This window comes from Podarcis cretensis (assembly GCF_951804945.1).
Source record: "Podarcis cretensis genome assembly, chromosome: 7".
Lineage (NCBI taxonomy): Eukaryota > Metazoa > Chordata > Lepidosauria > Squamata > Lacertidae > Podarcis > Podarcis cretensis.
Window position 1 is genome coordinate 89,869,499 of NC_137176.1, and position 12,603 is coordinate 89,882,101.

At 47.7% G+C, this 12,603-nt stretch overlaps 1 protein-coding gene across 5 annotated transcripts in view; it reads left to right on the forward strand.

The window, feature by feature from the left end:
* Positions 1 to 12,603, forward strand: part of ADGRB1 (adhesion G protein-coupled receptor B1) — a 421,483-nt gene that overhangs the window by 259,851 nt on the left and 149,029 nt on the right. For all 5 annotated transcript variants that reach the window (XM_079984142.1, XM_079984141.1, XM_079984145.1 and 2 more), the window contains exons 16-17: positions 3,192 to 3,294; positions 4,385 to 4,428. In XM_079984142.1, coding sequence (XP_079840268.1) covers positions 3,192 to 3,294; positions 4,385 to 4,428 — 147 coding nt within the window. The remainder of the gene's footprint in view (positions 1 to 3,191; positions 3,295 to 4,384; positions 4,429 to 12,603) is intronic.

Genomic DNA, 12,603 nt, shown 5'->3' on the forward strand with positions numbered 1-12,603 from the left:
TGGGACTCCCTTATTCCAAATTTGTTCCCTCCAGCTGAGGCTCTGGGTGCATTTTTGCCACATCACATCTCCACTGCCAACTAGACCACCCCTCGCTACTGCTCCTTTTCAGCTGCTCATCAGCAACTTGTGATCTCAGACCTGCTGAATGTGCGGTTTGGTCCCTAAAGGCCACAATGCCATATTGCACAGAGCTGAAACATGATGACATGATGTTGTGCCCTTATAGGTCTCAATGAAAACATTGACTTAGAATCATAGAATTGTAGAGCTGGAACGTACCCCCAATTGTCTAGTCCAACAATTGTAGATGCACGTACTTTGGATCTGCACCCATTTAGACATCTGTCTGGGCTTTTGAATGCAAAGCCATAAGCTCTGGCCAGCCAACTGCACACAGGGCAAGCAATGGCGGTTTGGATCTGTGCATTTAGGTGGCGAATGTGATGTGTAATTGCAAGCAGCAATGCATGTGGGATGTGGAACAAGGATTCAGAACTGCTCTTTGAGAACCAGCTGCCTGCTTTGATGGACAAGTGTCCTGAAAATGATCAGGTGGGAAGGGAGAGATATTTACAAAGAAGGGGGTGTCTTTGTGCATACTCCCTAGGGCAGAGGATTCTTCCAAGTTCCCTCTCTGTGGGGTTCCTCTTGAAGAGTGTCTCATGTGCTCTCTGGAGGTAATTTTTGTGATGCTTTGGGAACACTCCTGCACAGCCATCCTGCTGTGTGCTTCTGACTTCCTCTGTGCTGCCTTGGGGCTTGTGAGTCTCTGCAATCTCTGATGGTAACAGAGAGATCTCTCTGTTCTACATCTCACTTTCCCTGCCTCTCCTCTCTGAGGCCGAGGCAGGTACTGAGGCAGCAAATTAAGCCTCCCTCTGGCACCTTCAAGATTCGTTCTGCACTGATTAGCATGAGAGCGTTTCCTGTAAATTCCAGGCCTTTGCTCCCGGCTGGTTATCACTGAAGGTACCTGCAGATTTGAAGCTGCATCTAGGCTTGGGACTTGTGAGCAGATTAGCGAGCAAATAGTCTATACTCTCTGATGTCCCCTCTGTGGGATTCGCTTGGGAGATCAATCCCCGGGTGGAGATGTGAATTAAATGCAGCAAGCCATAAACAAATGCGGTGTTAAAAAGTGATTGCACGTCTTTGATAACTGTGCAGTGTCACAGGTGAGGTTGTGAGCTGGACAGACGCCTGGTTCCAATCCTGTCACAACCATGAACTCAATAGGTGTCCTTTGGGAAGTGGCCACGCAACCCTATCCCATCTGTGAAATGTTGACAGTGAAACAACACACCACCTACAAAGAAGTTACAGATTCCCAGCATCCTATCATCTCAGAAAGACGTGTGGTTTGCAGTCCTCCAGTGCCAGAGATTAGCTGAATTTGTTGGCAATTGCAAGCACCTCTGCCAGGCCTTTGGGATTTTGAGCTGATCTGGAGCTAGTGATTTTCCAGGTCGGTCACTTGGTGAGGGTCTCAGGGCCCCTCACCAGTCTGACCTACAGCCAGGCAGAGGCAGGTCAGGAGAAGAGGCTGGCAGTGCTGCTGCTGCAAAGAAGATGAAGTTTGGTACCAACTCTGTTTTCAAGTATGGGCCTTGTATTGAGAGGAGTAGATGGAAGGATGCTGCATACAAAGCTAGGATTCCAAAGTTCAGCTGCTTTAATATTTTGTGGTTGTTTTAATGTGGCGTACAGCTTGTGATCTGTCTAGGAGGAAGGGCAGGGAATCAATTTCACAAATACATAAATAAAATAAATCTAGCACCTTCTTTCCCCATACGAGCCTACCCATTCATTAAAGGCGCCCTTAAGTCCAAACACCAATTCCCTGCCCTGAGTAGCCTAGTCTCCAGAGATTAGGCAGATAGTTTTCTCTGTGGTGGGACCCCATTTGTAGTACAGGCAATCCCTGTTTTAGGCATGACCAATATATGTGGGACCATACACACAAATAGCGCCAAACCCAGAAGTGACTGAGAATGTCACTAAAAGGGCAGGGCAGAGCAGGGATGGAACAGGGTGGAGCGAGGTGTTTTGATTGCATGCTATTGCATGCAAACATGCATTGACCCAGAGCACAATGCCTACACAAATCAGGGGCCTGTACAATCTCGTTCAATAAACACACAAGACGTAACCGGCTGTACGTTTGAAGAAGTAATATATACAATTCATTGCATTGAATTGTAGATTTCAACAGAAGTAGTTCATAAAGTTCAATGAGAAAAGGAGAAGACCCAGTGGATCAGTTTATTCTCTAATCAGTTTATGCATAAGGTCTACATACGTGAAAGTGTCTATTTCACCTGTCTGTTCATAGAGTCCAACAATCCACACAAAAGGTTGTTGCAGTTCCACAGAATCCTTTCACAGAGTCTAAGACAAGGATTTCCGTAATATTAGCCTTGTTTCGCCGTCCTAGGCTTCATCAGTAGAACAAGCATATGTAATATTACAGGATAGTGGATCTTATAGCATAGTACTACTTGTCTTAGTGTCTGTGAAAGGATTCTGTGGAACTGCAACAACCTTTCATGTGGATTGTACAAACTCCTTGGCAATATCTCCACAGCAGCATAAACTGTGGCATTCGCCTTCACAAGAGGTAGTGATGGCCATCAACTTCAGAAGAAAATTAGACAGATTCATGGGGGCTGTCAATGACTGCTTGCTATGATGGCTATGATCAGAGGCAGTAATGCTTCTGTATACTGATTGTTGGGAATCAGAAGTCGAGAGAAGGCTGCTGCACTAATATTCTCCTTGTGGGCTTCTTATAGAGTCATCTGGTTGGCCACTGTGAGAACCGGGTGCTAATAGAGATGAACCTTTAACCTGATCCTGCTCTTCGCTATGTTCTTATCTGCCTACAAGCTTTTATTGTTATATGTTTCTCCTTTAGTCACCTGGTTGCTTTGTTCTCTTAAGCTTCTGGGTAACAATATCGTGATTTTCGCTGCTGGCCTTTTGTCTCCTTGTATTTATTTCATTGTTCCAACATTGCTGTTTAATCCATCAGTTTTAAAGTGTGCCATGCTGATTGCAAACTGCCTTGGGCAAAGGTGGAATCACAACACTTGAAAATGAATAACGTCATGGGAGTTTCTCTTCATTGCTGTGACTTCTCCACATTCTGCCCCTTCGCTGCCTTTTGACATGCTGTGTTTTCTCCCTAGAAATACTACAGTTCTGAATTCCAGAGTCATCTCTGTGACTGTGAAACCAGCTCCCCGCTCACTGCTCACCCCAATGGAAATTGAGTTCTCCCATTTGTACAATGTAAGCACCAACTTCACTGAAAAGGAAAATGTCATGGATATGAATGAAGTTCAATATAGCTGCCACCCCAAAACCTTATGACATCTGAGCCTAGGAAGAAACACTGTATTTTGAGAGGTTGGATGTTTTTGGGGGGAGGTGGGTAAACTTGAAAAGAGAAATATATGGGTTGCTTTGTTTTGAAATGGTAAAGGCATATAGAAAGGTTAGGATCATCTAGATCCCCTATGATCTTCTAGATCAGTTGTCTCCAAGGCTGGGTCCCCACATGTTGTAGGACTACAACTTCCATCAACTTGATCTTTGGCTCAGCTGGGACTGATGGGACTTGGAGTTTGACAACAGCATCTGAATTAACATCTGAAGGGCTGACACATGGAAGATGGAGCAAGCTTGTTTTCTGCTGCTCCAGAGGGTCAGATCCAAACCAATGGATTCAAATTACAAGAAAGGAGATTCTGACTAAACCTTAGGAAGAACTTTCTGACAGTGGGAGCTATTCAACAGTGGAACGGACACCCGTGGAAGGTGTTGGGCTCTCCTTGGTTCGAGGTCTTTGGATGGAGGTTGGGTGGCCATCTGTCAGGGATTCTTCAGCTGTAGTTCCTGCATTTCAGGATATTGGACTAGATGACCCTTTGGATCCCATCCAACTCTACAATTCTATGATTCTATTTACATCTGGGGACACTGAACAATGAAGACCTCCACTCTAGATGTTGCTGGGTGACAGATCCCATCAGTTCCTGAACATTGGCTCTGTTGGCAAGGGTTGATGGGAGCTGGAAGCCAACTACACTGGGAGAGTCATTGGTTCCCCAACTGTGGTTTAGAGGAAGCTGAGTTTGGGAATTCACTCATATGGAGCAACAGGAAGTGTGACTGGGCTAGACTTCCTACCTAGGATGCCCTAAAGGCCTCTGAGGCAGGAGAGGGAGGTGGAAATGGGGCAAACTAAAGTTTCCATGGGACTAGTTTTACTTCAGCTGGATAATAATTCATGTACATGTTATGCTGTATTTAAGCAGATCTCTCAGTCAACTATTCAACACCCGCTCTTTTCTCCTTTCCTCTTTTCTCATCCTGGCAGGGAACTACCAACCAGACCTGCATCCTATGGGAGGAAACTGATGTGTAAGTTCAGTGGGTTATTTTTCTCGCTGTTGGATCAAGAAAAAGAATGATTTATTCATTGGGTAGAGAAGGTTGCCATTGTGGAGTGTATTTGCAGCACAGAAGGAATGGTCGGACACCCTTTGTTTCTTAACTCACGCAATTGGATAATCCTTCCCACTCTGATCTGTGTCCATCTTATGGTGTCAGGGAATTTCAACAAAAACTTAAAACAGGACTGGAAATGGCTCATGAAATGGCTTTTTCATCCCATGCCCAGAATAAATATCAACCCATCAAATGCAATGAGTATTCACTCTTGTGATTGCAGTTTGCAAATGATTTGTAATGGTTCTCATTCCCTTCCCCTTCCATTTGTACAGTGGTACCTTGGGTTAAGAACTTAATTCGTTCCAGAGGTCCATTCTTAACCTGAAACGGTTCTTAACCTGAGGCGTGTCTCGCTAATGGGGCCTCCCGCTGCCGCTGTGCTGCTGGCACGCAATGTTCATTCTTATCCTGGGGCAAAATTCTTAACCTGGAGCAACCACTTCCTGGTTAGCGGAGTTTGTAACCTGAAGCATCTGTAACCTGAGGTACCACTGTACTGTGTTTCCTTTACACTGAAATGAATGTGGCAGAGCAACATAATAGCAATGTAAGTTACGCAATATTTGCAATCAATTGCATACTGTAAGTTCAGCAAACAGCCCATGTGCCCATTGCAAAATCAATTATTGAGATTCTCAAAATTAAACCATAAGGAAGGAAGAGGGGAACACAGAGGAAGCACCAGCCCAAGGAACGCAACTGGCTGAGGGATAGCAGCTCTCCCCTTTCTTATGGATGCTTCATAAATTAAAACTTTAATGTGGACATATAAAAGGTTTTATGATTGCGCATAAGATTCTAGCTCATGTGCCTTGCATAGCACATCTTCCCAAGCTGAGGAAGTGGGATTGATGATTGCTCCCTGCTTGTGGCCACTGACTCAGTGCTCAACATGCATCTGCTCTCTTGCAAGATGCAACGGAGTCCTTTGTTTCCTTTGGCATTCTGCAGAAAGGTCAGTTGGTTCATTTGTGTGGCCATGTGCAGCTCTTTGCAGTCCAGACTGTCCTGTGATGCAGGATGGCAGAGGGTGTGTGTGTGTGTGTGTGTGTGTGTGTGTGTGACTGGGGAGCCAGAATCTGGAGGCTCACACGATTGCCAGGTAGTTCGTTGGAGAAAACCTTTATAGAAACCAAACACCATCAGATCAAAGGCAAGGGCAGGTGATCAGGAGTCAAGGAGTGGGGGAATCAGCCTTAAAATGGAGTGTTTATGGTCGTGGCCTTGAGGTCTTCAGACTTCAAAGGCAACCCCATATAGAACATGTTCAACTAGGAAGTTACCACTGCAAAGGGGTCATAGCTGGCAAATCAACCTGATCTGGGAAAAGGCCACTGAGGCCACCTGGGCCTCCAGTGAGAATGTCAAAATGAGGAGCACCCCACAAATTACCAACCTGCTCTTTCCAGGTGGGTACAACCCCATCCAGGATGGACTACCTCTCCACTTGCAGGACATGAGATCCTGAGACACATAACACCTTCGTCTGGAAGGGCACTGATATGCTTACAGCTATCTTTGGCAACAGGTTCAGCCACATAGTTAGCATATGGGATGCAGGTGGCACTGTGGTTAAACCACAGAGCCTAGGACTTGCCAGTCAGAAGGTCGGCGGTTCGAATCCCCGCGACAGGGTGAGCTCCTGTTGCTTGGTCCCTGCTCCTGCCAACCTAGCAGTTTGAAAGCACGTCAAAGTGCAAGTGGACAAATAGGTACCGCTCCAGCGGGAAGGTAAACGGCGTTTCCATGCACTGCTCTGGTTCGCCAGAAGCGACTTAGTCATGCTGGCCACATGACCCGGAAGCTGTACGCCAGCTCCCTCGGCCAATAAAGCGAGATGAGCGCCGCAACCCCAGAGTCCTCTGCGACTGGACCTAATGGTCAGGGGTCCCTTTACCTTTTGACTATGGTAACAGGTTCAGCTACATAGTTAGCATAGTATTGAGCCAGAACTCCTGTAAGGGTTGTTTAAATACACAGATCATGACGGGTTGTCCCTTAAAGCTCCAGTTCCTGAGACACCTGGCTTTATTTGCATGTTTGTGTCCCTCTTTCTCAAAAAACAACAACAACAACAAACGAGTCTTTCCAAAATCCTAACATGAAGTGTCTGAATTCTTTTTTTTAAAAAAACAAGAAGGGACATGGCGGGGGGGGGGGGAATCCTACAATCCATCATGCGCTCATTTGCATTTAGATAGATATTTAAGCTGCATTGTTAATAATGGCTCTTTGATTTAATAAATCCAGCCTGCTTGGGTGACTGCATGTCGCTCTGTTGAGCCAGCCCTCCCCTTCTTCCTCCTCCATGCCACGCCTTTTATATTTGAATTGGACAAGCTGGGGGAGCCAGCGCTTGTTTGTGTTTAGAATAGCGCGTGTGATTAACGAGCTTTGCAGAAGCTGGCAGAATTGAAAGCTGCGAGCATGGAACGATTCTGGGTTACGCCGCTGTGTGTTTCCAGGGGTGTTCATAGGCAGTAATTATTAACTGCTTAGCGGCACAGTTTGAGTGGATGTCTCGGCAAACGCCTTCCCCCATTGCCTTGAAAGGCTGCCAAATCTCCTCTGGAGTAAAACTGTGGCAAGGCTTCCTTTGCGGTGGCTTGTAAGGATGCAGCCTCCTCAATGTGGAGGAAGATCAGGGTTTGTCCAGGATGAAGAGAGTAATAGTATCATTGCTCTATTCTGCCTTGGTCAGACCACACCTGGGGTCCTGTGTCCAGTTCTGGGCACCACAGCTTAAGAAGGATATTGATAAACTGGAAGGTGTGCAGAGGAGGGTGACCATGATGGTCAAAGGTCTGAAAACCAAGCCTGATGAGGAGCAGTTGAAGGAGTTGGGTATGTTTAGCTTGGAAAAGAGAAGATGGTAACCATCTTCAGATATCTGAAAGGCTGTCGCATGGAAGATGGAGCGAGTTTGTTTTCCACTATTCCAGAGGGTAGGAACAGACCTAATGGATTTAAGTTACGAGAAAGGAGATTCTGACTAAAACTTAGGAAGAATATTCTGAAGATAAGAGTTGCTCAGCAATGGGATGACTCACCTCCTAAGGTTGTGGACTCTCCTTCACTGGAGGTCTTAAGTAGAGGTTGGGTGGCCACCTGCGAGGTCTTCTTTAGCTGTGATTCCTGTATTGCAGAGTGTTAGGTCTCTTAGCCTCAATTCTATTATTCTAGGCTGGTGGGGAAGTGTTCAAAGAGGAGGAACTGGAAGGGTGGGCCACAGGGGAAATTCTCACATCCCCATGGTCATCCTTCTAAGAAACTGCAGAGGGCCTTCTCAGTAGTGGCACCCACCCTGGTTCCCTGTAACTTGGCATCTTGCAGTGAGGGAACAGCCAGCAGGCCCTCAGCAGAAAGATGGGAGTAATGTGTGTGAGAAGTGAATTCTCTGGAGGCAGCGCCTGATGCAGATGTACACCTTAAATATCTTGATTCTCAGAACATCAGGTGAAGATTGGGGGGGGGGGATAATTGGCCAGGGGCCACACACATACAGTGGTTGAAGCAGCAGCAAAACATGTACAGGGAAAGACCTGAAATAGGCAAGTCTGTCCGTCTCTGACACTCCATTTTCTTCCTCTCCCATTCTCTATTTAATAAGAATAATACATTTTATTTATACCCTGCCCTCCCCAGCCAGAGCTGGGCTCAGGGCAGCTAACACCAATAAAATCACAGTAAAAACATAATAGGGGGGAAAGAGAAGGGGGCGGGACCCAATTTAAAATGCAGGTTAAAATGCAATTTAAATTGCAGCCTCATTTTAAAGTAGCTGATAAATCAACACCATAAGGGGAGGGAAACAGAAGGGTCAGACTGAGTCCAAACCAAAGGCCAGGTGGAACAGCTCTGTCTTATAGGCCCTGTGGAAAGATGTCAAGTCCCCCAGGGCCCTAGTCTCTTGTGACAGAACATTCCACCACGTTGGGGCCAGTGCTGAAAAGGCCCTGGCCCTAGTTGAAACCAATCTAACCTCCTTGAGCTTGGGACCTCCAAAATGTTGTCATTTGTGGAACTTAAGGTCCTCCATGGGGCATACCAGGAGAGGCAGTCCTATAGGTATGTGGGTCCTAGGTCGCACACCCCATTCACTTTCTTTCTGACACTCCTCTTTCCCCCTCTTTCTCTTTGACTTTTTTTTTCTCTCTCTCTCTTTCTCTGACACCCAATTCTCTCTTCTTCATCGCTACCCATCAGGCTAGGAGGGGAACCACAGGTGGCTCTTCCAAGATGTCTGATCACTTGCCAAGGGCTTTCCCAATGAGGCCGAGCCCCACATTCAGCCTTCGACCCGTAGGTTGACCACCCCAAATACTGTCCACAGAGCTCTTTCACCTGACACGCGGACCACATAACACCAGTCTTGAAAGACCTACATTGGCTCCCAGTATGTTTTCAAGTACAATTCAAAGTGTTGGTCCGGCCTTTAAAGCCCTAAACGGCCTCGCTCCTGTATACCTGAAGGAGCGTCTCCACCCCCATCATTCAGCCTGGACACTGAGGTCCAGCTCTGAGGGTCTTCTGGTGGTTCCTTCACTACAAGAAGCCAAGTTACAGGGAACCAGGCAGAGGGCCTTCTTGGTAGTGGCACCCGCTCTGTGGAACACCCTCCCACCAGATGTCAAAGAGTAAAACAACTACCAGACTTTTAGAAGACATCTGAAGGCAGCCCTGTTTAGGGAAGCTTTTAATGTTTAATAGGTTATTGTATCTTGAGATTCTGTTGGAAACCGCCCAGAGTGGCTGGGGAAACCCAGCCAGATGGGCGGGGCATAAATACTAAATTATTGTTATTATTACAGTGGTACCTCAGGTTAAGTACTTAATTCATCCCAGAGGTCCGTTCTTAACCTGAAACTGTTCTTAACCTGAAGCACCACTTTAGCTAATGGGGCCTCCGTGCTGCAGGAGCAGGATTTCTGTTCTCATCCTGAATCAAAGTTCTTAACCTGAAGACCACTTTAGCTAATGGGGCCTCCTGCTGCCGCCGCGCTGCAGGAGCAGGATTTCTGTTCTCATCCTGAAGCAAAGTTCTTAACCTGAAGCACTATTTCTGGGTTAGTGGAGTCTGTAACCTGAAGCGTATGTAACCCGAGGTACCACTGTATGATTTTCCGATGGAAATGAACGAAAGGAGGACTATTCAGGCATCTCCCTCCCCTCCTCACTGCGTGAGGGACAACAATACCCCCACTCCATTTATTCTCTCCCCATATGTCCCCCTTAAAAGAGGCTAGCTACGGCAAGGTGCAAAATGTAAAGGGTGTAATCGTGCCATGGAAACAAAGGTCTGGAGATTCTGTCTCCCTCCCTCCCCTCTGAATTAAGTTCAGATCGGCATGTCCCAATTTTCCCTCCTCTCCAAACGCTTGAGAAGAGGAAAACATCCCTTCTCTGTGCCCTCCCTCCTCTGAATACCTAACAATGTGCAGGGTTAGCTGGCTGGCCTGTGGCATTCAGTGCACCAACATGCCCTACGTCTTGATGGAACAGGTTCCTCAATGCCAGGACTCTCAGCTCAGAGTGAAGATGCTGTTGTCGGTTCTCTTTTGCTCCTCTCATCTCTGCGATGGTTGTGGGTGTTTATCTCCCCGACTCCCACTTTATGCTCACTTTCCTACTCCCCATCTCCCTTTTTAAGGGTTTGGGGGGGGGAGGAGGAGACTACCCCCTCCCCACTCTTCTACCAACCTCCTTGGGAAGTGTCCAGTTTTCAGGCTCCTGGCTGCCTCCTGTTGTGCACCAGCAATGTGGGGGCCTCATTATGGGTTTCCATGCTTACGAGTCACATGGCATCTCTGAAGTGCTTAGGCCTGTGAGTTAGTCAGCTTTACTGGCCTTGAAGGTGGGGGGGCAGGAATGGGACGGGACTGAGTTGTGGAGAGAGAGAGAGGCAGGGAGGCGCCCATGGCAGTCTGCGGGAGGGAATAAATTAGCTCTGGCAATTTAACTGGAAGAGGCCACGGATCCCGAAAGCCGGAGAAAATATCCTCATCGAGGGAGGGTGCAAAGGAGTGAGGAAGAGATTGCAGCCACCCTGAACCAGGCCTCAGCTGAGAACTGCTGGTAGAGTATTATTAGTAGAGTATAATTAGTATTATTAGTAGAGTATAATTTGTATTATTAGTTACCTTTCCTTTCCCCTGGGGACCGGGGTGGCGAGTGGAGACACGATGGCTAAGAGCCATTGTTGACCTGACTGGCAGAGTTTTCTGAGCATCGGGTTTGAATGTGTGTCCTTCTTGAGCACACACATGGCGGCAAAGATGTGTCGTTCTCTGCACTTGATCCGTATGCATACCACACAATTGTCCCGTTTTCACCGGGACATCACGGATTTAAAGAAGCCATCTGATTGCGTACTGGAATGTCCTGGGATCCATGCATCCACCCTTGGGCTTCTGAAGCTGAGGAGCACAACTTCCCCCTCTTTTCGGTATCTTTTAAAATTTAGTGGGGAAAGAAGGCAGCCGCGGTGGCTGCTGGGAGAAGCCAGGCTCTCCTCCAATCAGAACGTGTGTTGGGGCGTGGAGCAATGTCGATGTGATGGGTTGGAGTGAGGAAGTGAGGACAACCCTCCGCTTCTCCTCTCGCAGCCCCAGAACCACTGGAGAGAGCAGAGCGCATGTACTAGGGATCTGCGAGCCCAGCGCCACTTCACCCACAGCTGGGTTGGTGGCTGTGCACAAGGAGAAGAGAACCTCACAGGCATTGTCCTGGATTTGGGCAGAGTTATGTTGGAGGGTTTGCAGAGGTGGTAACAGAGAAAGAGAGACAGTTGTGTTGTAAATTAGACAAATTCATGGTTTAGACAAATTTATGGATGGGACGCGGGTGGCGCTGTGGGTGAAACCACAGAGCCTAGGACTTGCTGATCAGAAGGTTGGCGGTTCGAATCCCCGCCAAGGGGTGAGCTCCCGTTGCTCGGTCCCTGCTCCTGCCAACCTAGCAGTTCGAAAGCACCTCAAAGTGCAAGTAGATAAATAGGTACCGCTCCGGCGGGAAGTTAAATGGCATTTCCGTGCGCTGCTCTGGTTCACCAGAAGCGGCTTAGTCATGCTGGCCACATGACCCGGAAGCTGTACGCCGGCTCCTTCAGCTCCCTCAGTCAATAAAGCGAGATGAGCGCTGCAACCCCAGAGTCGGCCACGACTGGACCTAATGGTGTCCCTTTACAATGGGTCCCTTTACCTTTACCTTATGGATGGAAGAGCTCTTGACGGCTACTAGGCACGATGGCTCTACTCTGCCTCCCATCAGAGACAGCTATGCTTCTGAAAACTAGTTGCTCTTGTGATCAACTCTTGCTTGCAGCCACTGTGAGAAGAAGACATTGGTCTAGATGGGGCTTTGGCCTGATCCAGGAGGTTGTTCTTTTGTTCTTATGGAACTGTGGAACTCGCTGCCAGAGGAGATAGTGGTAGCCACTGACTCTGAAAAAGGATCAGACCAATTCTTGGAGGCTTCGCCATGATGGCTATGATTTGCCTCCAAGGCTGGAGGTAGCAATCCTTCTGAATGTCATTTGCTGGAAACCATAGGAGGAGAGAGGTCTCATGCCCCAGTCCAGCTTGCAGGTTTCCCAGTAGAGGCATCTGGTTGGCCTCTGAGAAGAGGATGTTGGACTAGATGGGTCGTTGACCTGAGCCAACAGGCTCTTATGTTCATAAATGGAACTCTGGTGATTTCAGGCTTTCTAATATCTGTGGTCACCCCACAGCAGTGAATGTGCAGAATGTATCTGTTGCTGTTTAGTCGTGTCCGACTCTTCATGACCCCATGGACCAGAGCACGCCAGGCACTCCTATCTTCCACTGCCTCCTGCAGTTTGGTCAAACTCATGCTGGTAGCTTTGAGAACACTGTCCAACCATCTCTTCCTCTGTCTTCTCCTTACGCCCTCCATCTTTCCCAACATCAGAGTCTTTTCCAGGGAGTCGTCTCTTCTCATGAGGTGGCCAAAGTATTGGAGCCTCAGCTTCAGGACCTTTCCTTCCAGTGAGCACTCAGGGCTGATTTCCTTTCAGAATGGATAGGTTGGATCTTCTTGCAGTCCATGGGACTCTCAAGAGTCTCC